Below are 19463 nucleotides of genomic sequence, written 5' to 3' on the forward strand. Positions count from 1 at the left end.
ATACAGTATACATCATTATTCTGTCCATCTTCTGAATTTGTTTTTGAATTCCATATACTATAATAAAATGTCTATAGCCAACTTATATTTGAAATTTAAATACTTCTTGATTTGTGTTCTTTTTGAATTATTACCATATTTTAAGAATTTATTGAAACTATACAGAATGGATTGTTTATTTTATGAATTGAATTCTGTGGTAAAGATCAGTTTCCGGAAATCCTGGACTTGAATACAATAGGAATGTTTCCTCTGTCCTTATTCACCCTCCTAGAATGACTTTCATACATTTGTTATTGGGTTAAGAATTTCTGGCAGTTTATGGCCACAGAATGTGTTTCCCAATTTTTTAATTCTTGGTGGTTACTTTGTATGGCATAAGAAGAGGATTTTTTCCTCCAAACAGAGTAACTCAGTCCCTTCTTTTACTTAAAAAAATTTAAAAAATAGAAACACATGTTTACTATAAAAATCTTAAATGATTCAGAAATGTGTGATATGAAGGCTGAAAGTACTCTGTAATTCCCCCCTCTCTACTCCACTCTGAGATTACTACTATATACAGTTTACTGCATATTCTCCTATTGTTTTAATTTTTCTTTTAAAAAAATAAGTTAAAAACTTTATGCAATATATGAACATGTGAAACTATATATATGTAAATGCACAAATTTTGGTATGTAATAATAGAGCTAATGCTCATGGGTGCACTGTCTGTCATTATCTTCTATGATAGTTTAATAATATACTCTAAACTTTTCCTTAACTTACCATTACTCCTTGAATGACAGGATTTTTTCCTATTAGACTGGTGCATAATAAGGGTACGGGCAGTCTTTGGTTTCTTAGTCTTAGTCTCCAATGTGTTAGAGGAAGGAAGTGATACTTGGTTGTTTGCCCCTGAGGTACCTCATCCCATCTGTGTTTTAGGGAAAGACAGTTGGCTTTTAGGGGTGGTTAGTGTGTGGTTTCCAGTGTTTTCTGGAAGGTGGCATTCTTTTTCTTTGGATTAGAAATTTCTCCAGAGTTTATATATTTCTAGGATGTTTCTGTAATTAAGACTGCTAAACTCATATTTTGACAAATGAGACATGAAGTTGGCAATAACTAAAGTTTTCTCAGGTATATTGTAAGGTAATTTTAAGGTGTTCATGGTTTTCCTTAGTAGAAAAAATGAAATTTTAGGAGATGCTTGCCAAAAAGACAACTTTTCTTAATTTCTCTTGTGAAACTTTTAGGGCTCTAGACCACTATTACAGAAAAGAAATCTAAAGCCTTTGAGTTCAAAGGAGTTTATCCATTAGATCTTTTAGGTTCTTCCTCCCCAAAGGCTTCTAATGTACAGGTAGACAAAGAACATATTTTGGGGGACCAAAGAGGCACTAATAAGTGGATGCAAAAAGAATCAGAAGGCCTGGATTATAACCTAGACTCAGGTCAAAGGAGAGGCCACATACACAAAAAGTGCAACTTCAGTGTTATTTATAATAGTGCTTAGCAGGTTCATAATAATCTTCTGAATCAGGAAAGTCCTAAGGTGGCAAAGGAAAAAACAAATGGCTAAGGATGGCATAAAGATTATTCAAGAAGGCTTTCCAGAGCAGTGAATTTAGAAATGACTTTTGAAAGAACCAAATGAAGTGTGTTGGTTGAAAGGAAAGATTTTTCATAGTAAGAAAATTGAAAAATATCAGAAAAGGATTCAAATTATGCAAGGCATGTTGGTGTGGAGGAAGTAGAGTGATGTCACAGCTGTGCTTGCTAATCTACTGAAGGAAATGAATCCCTATGCTGTACAATTTTCTTGAAAGAGCTAAGAAATATGGGGCTGACCTCGTTTGGCAGATTCATTCCTTTGGGAACCCTTTCTTTTATTTCAACTACCTATTGACCACCTTGTTGCTCATCACCTTCTTTCCTTTTAAATCCATCATGGTAGGATTGAAAATTTTGTGCCACTTAATTTTTTGGTGGCTAATATATGGTTGCTATGACTGAATACCTATTTCTGTGAGCACTGGAAGTAGAAGAGCAAGCCGTACATCATTGATGACTTTTATAAATTTACCATGGACCACACATACTGCAGGAAAATAGGATTATATGACCAACTGGCCTCTATATTACAGATTCTTATAGCTTACAAGTTTCCTCTATTTTCCCCTTTTCATTTCTAAAATCCTAGAAGGCAGATGTACAGAGCTCATGTTATTCCTTTGCCACTTTTTCCCCACCATTTTGCCACTTTGATTATTGTTCTTGGATAGCACTGAGGATCAAACCTATAGCCTTGTGCTTGCTAGGCCAATATCTACTTCTGAGCTCTGTCCTTAGCTCCCATTTTGCCACTTCTTTCTGAGACTCTCATTCTTGCATTAAAGCTTTGTAATTTATTGTGGTGTTCTGAAGGTGACTGATTCTTATTTACCTTGCACTGGGATGTTTTTCTCCATTTTATTTTATTTGTTTTTGGAGGAAACATGTTGTAGAAGTACAAAACTCGAAAGAGATAATATGTATGTTAGGAAAAACAGTCCTTTTTTTCTCTACCCTATCCTTTAGCCTTGCATTTGTGCCCAGAAGCCATCACCATTTATTATTTATATATGAATATATTTATTCTAATTAGTTATGCATGACAGTAGAATGCATTTTGATACATCCTAACTTCTCATTCATCTGATTGTACATGAGGTAGAATTACACTGGTCATATAATCATATATGCACTTAGGGTAATAATGTCTGATTCATTCTACTACTATTCCTACTCCCATGCCACTTCCCCTCCCTTTACTCCCCTCTGTCTAATCCAAATTACCTCTATTCTCCTCCCACTCCCTCATTGTGAATTATCATCTGCATATCAGAGAAAACATTCAGCAATTGGTTCTTTGGGATTCGCTTATTTCACTTAGCATAGTATTCTCCAGTTCTATCCATTTACTGGCAAATGCCATAATTTCATTCTTCTTTAAGGCTTAGTAATATTCCATTGTGTATATATACCACAGTTTCTTTATCCATTCATCTGTTGAAGGGCACCTAGGCTGGTTCCATAGTTTTGACTATCGTGAATTTAGCTGCTATAAACATTGATATGTCTGCATCACTGTAGTATGCTGATTTTAAGTCATTTGGGTATAAACCGAGGAGCGGGATGATGGGTCAAATGGTAGTCCCATTTTCTGAGGAATCTCCATACTGCTTTACATAGTAGAGCAACCACTATTTATTATAGATTGCTCTAGAAAGAATTTATGTATTCACAAACATGTGGATAGATAGCTATAGATTCCCCCAACAAATGTTAGTATGATAGTATTGTATGCCTTGCTTTTATTCATATATACATGTATATATGGAACCAGTCACCTATTAATGAATATTTTTATTGAGTTGAAATTTATATAGCATAAAATAATTGTTTTAAAGTTTTTAATCCAGTGACATTTAGTATGTTCACAGAGTTATGGAACCGTCACCTCTAACAGTTCCAAACATTTTCATCACTTTCAAAGGAGATCCCATACCTGTAAACATTCATTCTCAATTCTTTCCACACTTCACCTCTGGCAACCCTTAATCTCCTTTCTTTATGGACTTACTTTTCCTGGACATTTCATATGAAAAGAATCATTTAATATGTGCTCTTTTGCAATTGATATACACATATATTTTTTTTTTAGTACTGGGGATTTACCCAATGCACTTTATCACTGAGGTACATCCCCAGTACTCTTATTTTTCATTTTGAGTCAGGGTCTCACCAAGTTGCTTAGGGCCTGCTAAATTGCTGAGGCCAAACTCAAACTTGTGATACTCCTGTCTCAGCCTCTTGAGCTGCTAGAATTAGAGGCATGTAACCCCGTGCCCAGTTGTAATTGCTTTCTTCACATAGCATAATGTTTTTGAGGTTTATCTGTGTTGTAGCATGTATCAGACCTTTATTCCACTTTATGGCTGATTAATATTCCTTTGTATGGGTATATCACAATTTTTTTATCCATTCATTGCTGATGCAAATTTGTTCTTTTGTTTGTCTTTTACTTTTAGCTGTTTTGAATACTGCTGCCATTAAGAGTAGTATACAAATATTTGAATATCTACTTTCAACCTTTTGGGCATATACTAGGTTTTGAGTTGCATATATTAGGTTCTGAATGAACATTTAGCTTCTTTCAATATTTGCAGTTACAGTGCTGAAATTGATATCATTTTACATACATAATTTCATATATTTATGAATATCTGTCTGTATTGGGTGATTAGCTAGAAGTGGGATTGCTAGGTCAAAGCTTTTGTGCATGTAATGGTTCATTTAACATTTTAAAAAATTTCTTAGTTGTAGATGAATGAAATACCTTTATTTAATTATTTATTTTTATGTGGTGCTGAGGATTGAACCCAGTGCCCACACATGCCAGGCAAATGCTCTAACACTGAGCTACAACCTCCATTTTTTTAAGACATTGCAAAATTATCTGACAGAATGTATTATTCATAACTCCACTAACAAAGAAAGAGAGTGCTTTATCTTCCTTTGGCTTTTAGAAATAGCCTTCCTAGAAATCATATTGTAGAGAATACATTGAAGACACTATAGACAAGCAGTTCCTCTACAGGATTCACTCAGTCTCCTTCCCACTTGCCTGTCTAACCTGTCTTTCCCTTGTCTACCATCCTGGTCCTCTGATTCCCTGACTTCCTATTTTGGATTTTGATAACTGGGTCCTTTTTTTTTTTTTTTTTTTTTTTGGTGATCTGCTCAAAGTCCTTTCTCTGGTTCATCAACAACTTCCTGTGTATATTTAAATTTTGGGCCAACATTTGATTTCATTTTCAATAATAATATGACAACAGAAGGAATGGTGGTAGGGTGGCAAACACAGAAGCATCTTGTTAAGAATGGTATGAAATTTGTTCAGAAAGGCTTTCTAGAAGAGGTGAGGTTAGAGATATCTTAAACTAATTTGAGTATAATGATTTAAGGTAGAGATTATTCATGGTAGGATAAATAAAAACTATGAAGAAAGGATTCAGAAACCTCTCCCCACCACAAATCCTGGAATCTTTTATTGGTTAGAACATTCTTTCCTAATACCTCATCTCATTGGGTAGCGGGGAGTAAAGGATCTGCCAGTCCATAGCTTCTGCTGTCTCCAGTCTAGGACTCAGAGAGGCAGAAAAATAAACTAATTATAGACTCCTTAACTCCTCAACAGTGCACAGGTAGTATTGTTTTAGTGGCAGGGCAGCACAATAGGTCCAAGACTTCTGCCAATAAGAAGGAATGGTGATGGGGTGATGAGTTTTACGCTGTGCATGTGGTATCAGTGGAAGCAGTTGACATTGATGTTGATTATAGGTGCTGGCAAACTAACAAAGAAAAGGCAGAAACTGTAACAATATGGTTTAGCTGATAAAAATGTTAATTGTAGTCTTCTGACTCACTCATTTATTTATTTCTATCCTGCCTTCTTCCAGAAAGAAATTTGAGGTAGCTAATTGTAGTCATTACATCAGCTTATTATCATTTATGTTTTAGTTACAATGATACTCATTATGCACTTTAAAAATGTCAGGTTAATGTATCAAAGTTTGATTTGATGAGAGCACTTAAGTATCTATTTCTGGGCACAGTAAGATTAATTATTCCCATAAAAATGTGGTCATCTGATGGCTTATTTTTACAGGTTTTATTGGCTCAGAGTAATAAAGAGATGAATTTGATAAACTTGATTGACAGAATTGTTGCAGATAGCAACAATTGATAGGATTGTTAATTACACAAATAATTATTGGATACTTCTTCCTCATACCAAGAAGCATGCTAGGCACTAGGCATATAGAGATGGGAAAGTCCCTGACCTTGGGGAACTCAAGTTCAGAAAGGAAGAAACAAGTAAGTAGTATCATGTGATAAGTGAATGGTAAAGGTAAGTACTTGGTATTCAAGAAGTACAGAAGAAAAAATCCAAATGTAGGGTGGTTAGGAAAGGCATTCCAGAGGATGTGATCTCAATCAAAGTCCATAGTTTACATTTTGGTTCACTCTTGATGTACATTCTATGGGTTTTGACATAGATGTGTAATGACATATAACTACCCTTTGGTATTATACAGAATAGCTCCACTGCCTTATGGTTTACCTATTCATCCCTACCTCCCATGAAACTCCTGGCATAAATTGAGTCTTGAAGGATGAGTAGGAGAAAAGAATTTTTGGTACAAGAATACTGAGTGAAAAAGCATGTTGGGGGGTACTACAAATAGAAAATTCTGGATGGCTTGAGGGTAGGGGAATGAGAAGAGTGGGGAAGAGTCAGAGATGAGGCCAGAGAGATACAGAAAGATAGTATCATGAAGGGCTTGAATGCCATAGCAAGGTGTTCATATTTTATCTTGAAGACAATGGGGAGCCTTTGAAAACTTGATGCAGAAGAATAACAATCAGATGGCGGGAGTTATAGTGATGAGGATTTACTACAACTCCTCTAATTATAGAATATGACACAGATATATAGATGACTGAATGTTTGATTTAATGAATTAGTGTTAAAGTGGGCAAAAAGTAGACTTTTGCCAGCTACCCCAGAGAATCTTCCATGGGCCCTATCCCAGTCATAACCCTCTTATGTCTAAAAGTTACTAATGTTCTTACTCTTTAGATGACTTCCTTGCTTTTCATTGATGTTATCATCCAAGTGTGCATATCTAAATGTTAGACTTTATTTTTGCCTGTTTTGCCTTTTTGGTATATATTAACAATGCTTTTTTACCTATGGGTCTGGTCTTTTAATTTTTTCCTTGCAGTTTGTTGAAGAAATCAGGTCATTTGACTCCATAATTTTGTTTGACTTGTACAATTTCCCACATTTTGGATTTTGGTCAATACATCCCCATGGTATAGTTTAATACATTCTTCTGTCCTCTGTATTTTCTGTATATTGATAGTTGGACTAGAAGGTTGGTCAAGTGAAAATGTGGTCAAGTAAAATAATTTAAAACACCCTTACCCTATTGGTGGACATTTGCCTTGTTCCCACATTTTTGCTATTAGAATACAGTGAGAAACTTTATACAATTATGTTTTTTGGGAAAATATGTGTAAATAGATCTTTCCTCTATTACATATTTATGTACTTTTCTTGTATAGCACTTGTTCAGTATGTGTGATTATTTGCTTAATATTTATTTCCTTCCCTTGGCTATAAATTTAATGATGGAATGTGCCTATGTATCCACAATAACTTTGCTGAGTAAATATTAGTTGAATAAATGAGTATCTATAAGTGGGATTATTATGTAAAATATGCCCATTTCAGATTTTGTTAAATACTGTCAAATTACACTCTTAAAAAAATTACACCTATTTGTGTTCCTACCATTGTACTTGTTTTCTCACATCCAACCACACTGATCCTCCTGCCTCTCCCCTTTTCCCACGCCATTCTTTCCTTCTATAAACATTTTTGACACTTTCTTTCTAGATTCTTTGTAGGTGCTTAGGCTATATCAGGGAACAAAACAAAATCCTGAGTGTCAAGAGGCAAACAATAAGCACAATGAATAAGGAAATCAGTCATACAGAATATTAGAGAGCAGACAAACAAAAAAATCCATGTTGATAAAACAATCGGTAATGATAGAATTGGACTTGAATTTCAATTTTGAATAAGATGATGAGAATATTGGTCACAATGAGAAGGTAACATTTGGGCAAAGACGGAAGAGGTGAGGGAAATAAATTGTGTCTCTCTGGAAAAATAGTGTGGCAATATGCAGAGGAAATACCTAAGTAAAGGCTAGTTGTGACTGTAAAGGGGTAGAAGAGGACTGCTGGGTGGTGGTAATGCTCTTCCTTGATCTGTATGTTATTATGAGAGTGTTCCGTTTCATTGAACAGTACAGTTATGATTTGTTCACTTTTCTGTTCAGTAGAACTTTTACATTTAAAATAAGGAGTGGATGTTGAACATTTCAGAATGCCTGAATGAGTATTTTCCTTTAACTTATTAATATGATGAGTGCATTAATCAATTTTTATTAAAATTATATTTGCATCTTTATAATATAATCAATTATGATGAATTACTGTTTTATTATACTATTAATTTGATTTACTTATATTTCATTTTGAATTTTTGTGTCTGTATTCATAAGTAAGGTAGGCTAATAGTTTTTTTTTCTTTTTTTATTTCCCTATGTTAGGTTTGAAGTGCTTTTCTTAATTATAGGTTTTTTACTACTATTTTCTATAGAAAGAGAAGTTCTATGGTACTTATCTAATCTACTGTCTAGAAAAAGGGAAGGGAATAATTTCTAATGTTTGACTTTATGTCTTTCTAAGCTACCTGGTAATTACTACAATTAAGTAATTGATAGGTGAGTCCTGTCATTGCTTAGACAGATGGCTATTCACTTGGGGTGTGAGGCTGCAATATTCTGTTGTTTCAGAGTCATGGAAAAATTAACTAGCACTGGACTATTAATTGGTGATGTAACAGTTGCCTGGGAGTGTTTTGTTTGATAATTATAGACCTTATTTTTTAATGTGACTATTTTTGATTTCTTACATTTTCAACTAGAAACAAGACAAAATATGCAGAAGAAGCAGCCTCTATATTGCTGTGGCCTAGTCACTTAGCCTGGGGGACTGGGATAAATTCAGGTTTACCTTTTAGGAAAGAGAATTAATTTTGAATTGAATCCTAGAACTGCTAGAATTTTTTTTTTACTTGCCATATGACCACATTGAAGTATTTTCAAGCTATGTAGGATAGTGGGTCTGGCTGCCTTCTTCCTCCAACATCACAGGAACACTATGCTACTGTGAGAGAGTGTGGTTTTTATCATATAGGAAATTTCAACTAGGTTGAAAGACATATTCTGAGCATCTCATGATTGTTTTTCTCTCCATTTTCTTTTAAAAAGAAACAAGGTATATGGAAGATGATATGTCATGAGCTTTGTAATGTTTTGAACAACCAATAAAAAATGTTTTAAAAAATAAAACAAATGACAAAAATATAAACAAATATTTTTCAATTTTTAAGTAAAAATGTAAAAAAAAAAAAAAGAAACAAGATAATTACACTCTCACAGTTGCTATGGTGAGCATGGGAAAGCCTGGAAAAATTTTCCTTTAACTCCTCCCATGGTTAGAAAGTTAAATTAACCAGGCATGGTGGCACACACCTGTAATCCCATGTAATCCTAGCAGCTCAGGTGGCCAAGGCAGGAGAATTGTGAGTTCAAAGCCAGCCTCAGCAATTTATCGAGGCCCTAAGCAACTCAGCGAGACTCATCTCTAAATAAAATATTAAAAAGGGCTGGGGATGTGGCTCAGAGGTAAAACACCCTGGGTTCAAACCCTGGTACCAAAAAAAAAAAAAAAGTAAACTCAATTATATCAGTTATTGAAATTTTTCAATGACATATTAAAATACCATCTCTTCTCTGAGGAGAGGAAGAAGGTAAGTACCTGGGAAGAAAAGTGATTTTTCACTGTATTCTAAATTTAATAGCCTGTAACTGATTAGCCCCATGTGCCTAGGATAGGGGTTAGCTGAGAGAAATGCAGCCAGCTTGGGTTGGCAGCATCAATGCACCTAGAATTTTGAGTCAGATTGCAAACTTTCAAGTGAGCTTCATCTTCAGAACTCTGAGGACCATCCGGATCAGATAATGTAGATTCCTTAGTGGACCAGAGTCTGCAGTCAGAGTCTGCAGACCTGGGGGGTGTTTTCTTTGTGCCACCTATTTATTAGGAAACTGTAAAACAAATAAAAACCTGGCAACAGGTCAAAACAGCAAATGCTTGTTGCTGACCGTATTCCAGTAACAGTCCTAAGTATTTTCCATGCATTTCTCCTCTAATCCTTACAAGGATGTGAGGAGAGTCATGCTATTGTTATTTTCACTTATAGATAAGGAAACATCTGTCAAGATCAGAGCACTAGTATGTGGTAGAGCCAGAAGAACTGAGCTTTGACTTTAAAATCTACCTTCATAAATTAAATGACTTCTTGTTTAATGGGATTAACTGCCTATTTTTATTGATATCTTTGTCACAAGTAGTTGCTTCAAATTCATTTTGGGTATGGGATAGGATTTAAATTTAATTAGTATTTAATTTTTAACTTATTTTTAAAAATAAGTAGAAGATGTTTCATTTTCTTCTATCCTTCAGTTTCTGTGTTTAAGTGGATTTTATTAAAAATTTTATAATTCAGAAAAAATAGTTCTCTCTGAGGATCCAATAGGCCAGCATATTTTATTACATATTGGACTATTGGAGGGTAAGTTTTTAAGAGAGACATTGCCATTCTTTGGCTTTTTAACTTTCTTTTAGTAGAAAGCAGCAAAACTGGACATCATCACTTCCAGACAGGGGATCATCCCAGACCCATGGTTTCAGGACTGAGCTTCTGGTAGATATACTGTGACAGGCTCAGGTTTGGTGAACACAGAGATAAGGAAAGATTTCTTAGAAGCAGTAGGTAAAATTTTTCTTACTTTGACTAAGGGAAGGAAGAGCTCCTAAAGCATGATGCCCTGAGAGAGGGACTAACCTAGGCCTAGAAGGAAGCAGTAGTTTTTGTTATTTTTTGTTTTGTGATTCTGTATCCAGTCAATACCAAAGAGCAAGACTATTTTTTAGATTTTTCTCGTATTGGTAGAAGGCAGAGACTCTCCATATTAAGTTAATGGAATACAAGTAGGGCAGGCCCAAGTAAGATAGGCATTTAAGAATGGGTGGATGGGGAAATGATCTTTGACTTCCTGCTAAAATTGTCTCTATCACACTTCTTTTGCTTGTTCTTTGTGGTTTTCTTAGGTCACTGGACCTATTTGGGCTGGGGAGAACAGCAAAGTACGTAAGAATTTCAATTTCTTATAATTTTCCTGGTCTTACCTTTTAATGTTTTCCCTTTGAACCATGAAGCTGGATATTCATGCATACAAGCATATATAACACCATTGTCCTTTCCTCTCCCACTTTACTATTGGGAGACAATTGTCTGTAGTGGAATATTATATTATTTCAGTCTGGCTTCTTGAAGATTGTGGGGGTAAGAGGGCAGATTTCAAATCAAAGTGCAAGTCAGAATCATGCCAGGATCACCTGATCATTATTTCTCAGATCTTTATCAGTATGACTGGGGAGAAATGCAGAATACACTACTGTCTTGGGTTTATTAGTCTGACAAAATGTGAATGTCATTTCAGCCAAAATTCTGGTTTTATGAAGGAAACAAGAGGCTGAGAACATGGTTCAGCTTTCCTTGAAGTAGCCCTGCTAAAGATTTGTTCTAGAGCTTAAAAGAGTGGGCAGCCAGTTCTTTCTAGCTCTAGGCTGACATTACTGACTGTGTTACCCATCTAACAAGGGATGAAGTTGAGTCTTAGTGATTAGGTATCCAACAGGTGCTTAGAAGGGTCAAATTTTGTCCTGTCATTGTATTTTCTCACAAAGTATGTACTTGCTGTAATTTGAATCCCAAGTATTTTTACTGTTAGAGAACTGCTCAAAAGCAGCCTAAGAGTGCAGAGAAGTTAAGATTTTCAAGCCAATAAAAAGTAACTTAAGCCTTGAAAAAATGTGCCAGTTCTCTTTGATCCCCCCTCACCCCCGACCCCAACCCCAGCTGATAAAGTTCTAGCTATACTTAGTATTTAAAGATGGGAACTGAATCCAAGAATACTACATACCAGAGAACACTAAATACCAGAGAGCCTCATTTGCCCCAAGTTAGATTACTTTCCCCAGCCAACTTTTCCAGGCTTATTTTCTATCATTCCTGTACATTTCCTTTTATGTAGCTGCCAAGCTAGCTAACAAAATATTTCTAAAAAATGTATGGCCTCTCTCCTGTTTGGGCCTTTAATCATGCTATTGCTTTTATCCAGAATCCAGAAGATATATTTTCCCCTCAGTCTTTACCTTTTGAAAACACAAAGTTCTTCAAAGCTGTCTCCTCCATAAAGCTTTCCTTACTCACCCTCTCAGGAAGTTTTCAATTGATATTGTGCTTAATTTATGCTACTCTTATGTAGTAACTTCCTTGTATAACAATTCATTCTGTTCATGTTTTCATACCTGTATTACTTGACTTGTATTCTGAACCTTCTTTGCTGTTTAACCTTGCATGTAGGCACTCAATATTTGAATGAGTAAATGTCCCCATCTTTTAAATTTTCCATACTTCAAATGGTCTTTGCTAGGGGTTTTTCAGTGTTTGCCATTTAACTAGCCACAGGTCCTTCCTTAGGCTGAATAACCAAACCTGTACTCAGCTTCTTTTTCTCTGCAAAACCTGGAGTTTTCCTAGTGAACATGGTACTATGGAGTAGATTGTAGAGCTAAGTAGGAGATGGTGACTGACACACTAAAATAACAGTTCTTTTATTCAAACTGAAGGGTTACACAGTTTCCTTAATTTCCTTTTTCAGTTTCTAGTTAGATTTGGTTGTGCCAGGAAATTTACTTTCTAGGGAAATTGAGGGTGGTAGAGAGGAGATAAACTGGCCTTTGCCTCTGCCTGCTTTTTTCCCGTTTTTCTCTTTTGTCTCACCTCATTTTTTTTTTGTATTTTCTTTCTCCTGACTCTCCTGTTTTTTATATTCTCTCTTCTTCTAACCTTTTCTTGCTGTGACCTGCATCCTAGCCAGAAGCTTGACCCCAAGGATCCCAATTAACCATGGCCTGCCACTTGCCCCAACCACTAAACAGAAAAGGTGATGGTGAAAATCAGGAAAAGAAACTTTAATCAGTAGGATCATATTGGGAAGGCAAAGTGAGATCCAGTATCTCAGCCCTATCTTTGTCTCAGCCCTGTCTTCAGGTTGCCAGTAGGAGCTTTAAGTTCAGATAGAGGAAGAATTGGCGCAGGGAGCAGTAGGTATGCATAATTAATCAGTCTTGGAGCAGGGAGCAGTAGGTATGCATAATTAATCAGTCTTGGCCAAACTGTAGACTGACCTCTGTGAAGTAGCTCCAGAGAAGACTATCAATTGAGGGGGAATTACTCCTTGCTGCTCAGGATGTTTGTCTGTCAGACCTGTGGTAGGGATTGATGATTGGAGACTTCTAGGTACCACTCTAGGGACCTGAAACAGGATGCTATAAATATCATACCTCAGTCTTCAAGGGGAATAAGATATATCAGGTAAATTTAGGGTTAATAAACCATGTATTACTAGTTGTTAGATGAATACTTCTTAAATGATTAACATGCATATGTGAAAAGCTGAGCAGGGATATGACTCAAAGTTTATGGTAATAAAGGAGACTGATACAAAATGAAGTCAGATGCCAAGCTTTATCCTGGTTTTGGTTACTCATAGGGCATCTGCTGGCCTTGGTAAAGAGTCACTATTTTTAGCAAAAGGCATCCTCTAGGTCCCTGTTTTATTTCTAGGCACTTTTTTCCCCTTAATATTTGCCCTTTATTTATTTAATATAGAAGTGTTGTTCGTCTTTAGAAAAGTTGGTGGGTAATTCTCCCCTTAGCCTAGCAAAATAATAAAGCAGAGCATTATTTAGGAGATCAGATAGAGTGATAAATTGTCTAAGTAGTTTCTGGCTTTGGATCATGGATTCCTAATTCTGACTGAGCTAATCTCTTTGGCCTTATGGTTGATAGGATCATCTATTGTTGTTGCCTCTTTGTAGACTCAGTCTTGATTTTCTGACTTTAGTGCTAATATATTTCTTGCCTGAATTTAAGAAGACTTTCAGTTTTGTCTTCTTTGTTGTTTCTGTTCCCTCTTGTTGTTTCTGTTCCCACATCTGTAATGCATGAATAGTCCAGCACTGACTTCTTCAGACTTACTGCTCCTTCTGTGGGTTCAGAAAGACTTAAGTCTGAATGGCATATTGTTTTTGTCTCTTGACCTTTTTCTTTTTGATTTTGAGAACAAGAAATTCATCAAGGGTTAAAACCAGTGCCTCCAAAGTCTGTTTCTGCTAATGTGTCTTCAGAATGCTTTGTAGCCAGAATGCTTTGCATTCTTGTTGTTTATCTTTGTTTTCAATACTCTTGCTTGTCAGATGACTACTTTAACCAGAAAGTGTTACTAATAATTGTTTCTGACTCTTTGAATTTTAGCATCTTTATCCTGATTTTTTTTTTTTTTGGCCTTGGGTCTTGATTGATCTCCTTTCCTTTTTAAATACTCACCTGGTGCCATAAACTCAAGTGGAATAATCTGATATGATCTCCTCTTATGCCTACCCTTGGTCTCACCTTGTTGCTATAACTCCAGTGGAGTTTAACCTCTACTCCATTCCCCAGCTGAACCCACAAATGTGATCTAGAATCCAGTGCTTAAACACAACCCCATGTTTGTGCTGTCTCTTTTAGTGAAATTATTATCTACTAGGTTTAGTTTAGAAGCCAAGGGATCACTGTCCATTTTCCCCCAAGTTTTATCAGTTCTGCCTGGATTTTTTTTATATAGTTCATTAACTCCTTTCCATTTCTACTGCATGGATACAAGTCCTTGTCTACTGCTACAGTGATTGTAAAAGCCTAATATTATGGTCTTCAGGAGGCTTCTACTGCCAAAACTGCTACCCAGACTATCTTTTTTTAAATTTTTTTTAGTTGTAGTTGGACACAATACCTTTGTTTTATTTATTTATTTTTATGTGGTGCTGAGGATTGAACCCAGGGTCTCGTGCATGCTAGGTGAGCATTCTACTGCTGAGCCACAATCCTAGCCCCCAGACTGTCTTTTAAAATTACTAATGTGAGGAGTCCATCATCTGCTAAAAGTATCTCTCTTTCAGGATGATGAATATTCCTTTTCCTCATTGAGAATCAAATAGGAAGTTGGCAAGAAAGGACATGTGAGACCTTGTTAATCATACACATATGGATATGGTGTCAGATATGGCTTCTCTATAAAGTAGTTTACAAACACTACTTTTAAAAATATTTTTAGTTGTAGATGGACACAATACCTTTATTTGATTTATTTTTATGTGGTGCTGAGGATTGAACCCAATGCCTCTCATATGCTAAGCAAGTGTTCTACCACTGAGCTACAACCCCAGCCCCCAAACACTGCTTTTTTTGAAAGGGTTGAGCTCCCTTTCCAAGCATCATTTTGATTTGTAATGGTGGTCACTTTAGCTGGTCTGGAAAGTAGATAAAATTCTGAAAAATTGTAGTCACTGCTGTTTAGTAAAATGGCTGCATTATCAGCAATATCCCATGAGTAGTGTATGTTTTCTTCTTCTCTCAGCTCATGGTCAGGATGGGAATTCTGAGCCTAGGGTGTAGGTACTTAACAGGAATTGTTAGAAAAACTTGCCATGACATCCAGACAGTAAGTCTGCTGCTGTTCTCAGCTGCATCTAGTCTAGAGCCTTTGGCTTGATTTCTAAGCCTTGGCTTTGACCAGCTCCTCATGGTTGATCTGCTTTTTTGGTTTAGCCCATGCATTTTAAAGTCTGAAAAAAAAACAGTCTAACTTTAAATTAAAATTTATCTTTTCTAAGATATGGAAATGCTGTTTTTCCCCTTTGATAACAATAGAGGACCAAAATCTATTTGTGACATTTAAAAACAGATTTTAATTAGGATTATTAAAACTAAAGTAGCAGAATTCTAGAAAATTCTGCCCTGGAAAAATGCAACTTGGAGCACTTCTGAGAATCAGAACTAAAATTAAACCAAAATTAAACCAGGTGTTTTATCTTATTTGATAGAGCTTGTGGATATTAATTGAGATTCTTCCACATATGTTTTTGAGGTCACTGGGCTCATATGTAGCTCAGCTTGTTCTCGTTTTAAAGGTTCAGACTTGTGGTTATCAATGTTAGAGCAGAAAAAGTTCTGAAGAACTAAATAAAGCTGGAGTTCTTGGACTGACTGTGCTTATTCCACAGCCTTTGAAGACCCTGATAGTGCCGTCGATGACCGTGACAGTGACTATCGCAGTGAAACCAGCAATAGCATCCCACCTCCTTACCATACGACTTCCCAGCCCAATGCTTCTGTGCACCAGTTTCCTGTGCCTGTGCGATTGCCACATCAGCTACTGCTTCAGGGCAGTTCCCGGGATTCTTGCAATGACTCTATACAGAGTTATGACCTTGATTATCCAGAGCGTCGGGCCCTCAGGTAGGTATTAGGAACAAAGCACTTTCTTTTCCTAGCAATCAGTTCCCATGAAACAATTGACAAGAAGGATATGAGTGCTTTGACTTGAAGTGGTATAATATAGCAGTATGATGGGCCAAGCTTCTGTCATTTTGTGTATATTTTCAGTCTCTTTTCTCTTCTACACATTCATATACATCATCCATATACATTTTTACCAGGAATACTTTTCTTTATGATCAGTGATTTTCAACTAGTGAGGGCATTCTCACTTGGGGTGGATGGCTCCCCCTTGCTGCCAGCTTAGTGATTTATTTTTCCCATACCAGGGATTGAATCCAGGGGAGCTTTACTACTACTGAAGTACATCCCCAATCCCTGTTTATTCTTTATAAGGTCTCACTAAGTTGCCCAGACTGGCCTTGAACTTACAGTCTCCCTGCCTCAGCCTCCCATCTCTTGGATTATTGGTGTGCACAACTGCCCCTGGCTCAGCTCAGTGGTTTTGATACACCCTTCACCACAGGGAAAAAAAGAAAATCATAGATATTGAATATTTGGGTAATTCTTCCTGCTAAAATATTTTCTGGGAACTTTATAAGAAAACCAATATGATCTTATCATAGCAAATTCAGTACTTTTGCTGGAACTTTGTTTTAATTTAATTTAATTTCTTAAATATTTAAAGTATTTCATGGTTGAATAAAATTTAAAATACAATAAAGAATCTCCTACCCACACCTTTCTTCCCTTACCCTATTCCCTTTCTTCCTTCTAGTTCCCTCCCCATTGCTGTTTTTAGGTATCCTTCCATAAACTAGTGTCATGTATTTGTGTCAAAGAAAATGTGTACATTTATGTTCCTTCCATCCTCCAATGTTTTTAAAAAATATTGCAGACTTAAAATTTAGAGAAATAATGCAGTGAATATCCATATTTTTGTTGCCTCATTTATTAGTTATGTTAACATTTTGCCACTCTTACTTTATCTCATTCTTTCTGATATATATTCACATGCATGTATTTTTTTTTTGAAAAATTTGATTGTAAGTTGGAGATAACCATATTACTTTACCAGTAAGTTCTTCACATATAATTTCTAAGAAAAAGGACTTTTTAAAAAGTATTTAAATGTTTTTATTAGGATGTTATACATAACATTGGGGTTCATTTTGACAAAATCATAAATGCATGGAATATAATTTGCTCCACTTCAGTCCCCAGAAAGGACTTTTAAAAAACATAACCTTAGCATTGTGATCATAATCAAGAAATTCAATGATACAATTATGTTTTCTGATATATACATCATATTTAATTTCTCCAATAAGTCTCTGTAATGTTCCTTATATGTATTTTTAATTTCCTTTTTGATCTAGGATCCGATCAAGAATCTTGAAGCATTATATTGATTTTCCTTTTTATTAGTCTCCTTTAATCTAGCAAATCCCCCCTCCCTCCTCTTGTACCCTGTCTTTGGAGATACATGTTTTGAAGGGTGTATGCCAGGTGTTTTGAGAATGTCTTTTAGTTTGATTTTGTCTGATTGTTTCTTCATGTTTAGAATTTGGTTGAACATTTTTTTTTGGCAAAAATACTACATACTGTGATGTTTCTTTCACAGTGCATTCAGAAAGCATGTACTTTGTCTTACTAATGGTGATGTTTGGTTAAGGAATATGGTATGTGCTATTTTATTCCAGTGTAACAATATTCTTTCTCCTTTGTAATTAATAGTATCTGGGTGATACCTGAGATTGTATTAATATTCTACAGACTTTTAAAGTGATTTTAGCATCCATTGATCCTTGCTTCAATCAATTATTTTATTGTTCAGAGATTAGTTTTTAAAAAACCCATTCCAACTTAGCTCATATTTTTAATTTCTAAAATTCACCAGCTCACTAAACTTGGACACTGGTGAATTTTTATGCTTAATTTCAAAAGGCCATCTAGACAAGTCAAAGCCCTCAACTCTGCCAACTCCCCTTTTGGGGGCCCTGGTACCTATCCCAGTTTACTGTGTCATCTCTAAAAATATTTTCAGTTAAATTTTCTCATATTCTGACTCTTCATATTCTGATTCTGAAGAGAAACACATTAAGAAAGTTCTTACTCTTTAGTAGTTCATAACTTAAATGCTTGTTTTTTTCTTTATCTGTTTTTGTTTGTTTGTTTTTTAAGACGAGGTCTTGCTACTTGGCCCAGGATGACTTAGAATTCCTAGGCTCAAGTGATCCTCCTGCCTCAACCTCCTGAGTAGCTGTCATTACAAGCACACGCCACAGTGCTCAGCTTGAATACTTCTGTTTTATTCATTTGATTTTAGTTACATTGTTTACATTGTCCTACTTAAAAAAAAACGTAATTGCAAAAATAGTTTAAATTTTTTATTAGTGCAAAATAATTATATAAAATATTGGGTTTCACTGTGTCATATTTGTTCACACATATAACATACTTTGATCAGTTTAATCACCTGGTACTTCCCTTTTAGCCTCTCCTCTCCCTCACCAGGACCTGTTTTCTTTATTCTACTCGACCCATTCTACTTTTTCTTTCTCTTTTTGCAATAAATACATAAATAAAAATTTTCTTTTAGTTTTCTTCTCTGTGTTTGTAAGCTTTAGGGGTACAGTCCAAAAGTCATGATAACAGATCATCCCTGAATTACTGCATACTCTTCAGTTTGGACAAACTGATTTTCCTAACCATTATCTTATTATTTGGTTATTCCTGGGTTACTGCTATAATAAACAACCCTTGGAAGAGCATTAATGACATGCTTTAAGTTGCAAAATTTTCAATTGTTCTCATATAAATTGAGCTTTACTGAATCAATAGGTAAAATGAGATTTAAAAGTAAGTATTTTATAATGGCCAGCAGAGGAAAAGTTAAAAGGAATTTTAAGTAAACTTTTTTTTTCTTTTTTGGTACCAGGGATTGAACTCAAGGGTGCTTAACCACTGAGTCACATACTGAGCCCTTTTTATTTTATATTTTGAGACAGGGTCTCTATAAGTTGCTGAGGCTGGCCTTGAACTTAAATCCTCTTGCCTCAGCCTCCCAAGTTGCTAAGATTACAGGCATGCACCACCATACCTGGCATAAACTTTTTATTATAGACATTTTTTTAAAAATGTATTTTTTTAGTTGTCAGTGGACCTTTATTTTTGTTTATTTATTTTCAGTGCTGAGAATTGAACCCAGTGCCTCACATATGCTAGGCAAGCACTCTACTACTAGCAAGCAAGCACTACAACCCCAGCTACAACCCACTACAAGCACTACAACCTCAGCCCTATAGACATTTTTAACTCAATGTTTTATAATAATTTTTCCTTT

At 35.5% G+C, this 19463-nt stretch overlaps 1 protein-coding gene across 27 annotated transcripts in view; it reads left to right on the forward strand.

Moving 5' to 3' along the window:
* The window catches only part of Unc13b (unc-13 homolog B), a 197976-nt gene that overhangs the window by 82993 nt on the left and 95520 nt on the right, over positions 1 to 19463 (forward strand). For 21 of the 27 annotated variants that reach the window (XR_013438171.1, XR_013438172.1, XR_013438169.1 and 18 more), the window contains 2 exons: positions 10843 to 10878; positions 15904 to 16138. Coding sequence is in view for 23 of the 27 variants with exons in the window: in XM_078047788.1 (XP_077903914.1) it covers positions 10843 to 10878; positions 15904 to 16138 (271 nt within the window). In the remaining 4 variants the exon portion in view is untranslated. The remainder of the gene's footprint in view (positions 1 to 10842; positions 10879 to 15903; positions 16139 to 19463) is intronic. The other 6 variants (XM_078047779.1, XM_078047794.1, XM_078047795.1 and 3 more) reach the window with 1 other exon arrangement.

The sequence above is a fragment of the Ictidomys tridecemlineatus genome, chromosome 4 (assembly GCF_052094955.1).
Source record: "Ictidomys tridecemlineatus isolate mIctTri1 chromosome 4, mIctTri1.hap1, whole genome shotgun sequence".
NCBI classification, from domain to species: Eukaryota; Metazoa; Chordata; class Mammalia; order Rodentia; family Sciuridae; genus Ictidomys; species Ictidomys tridecemlineatus.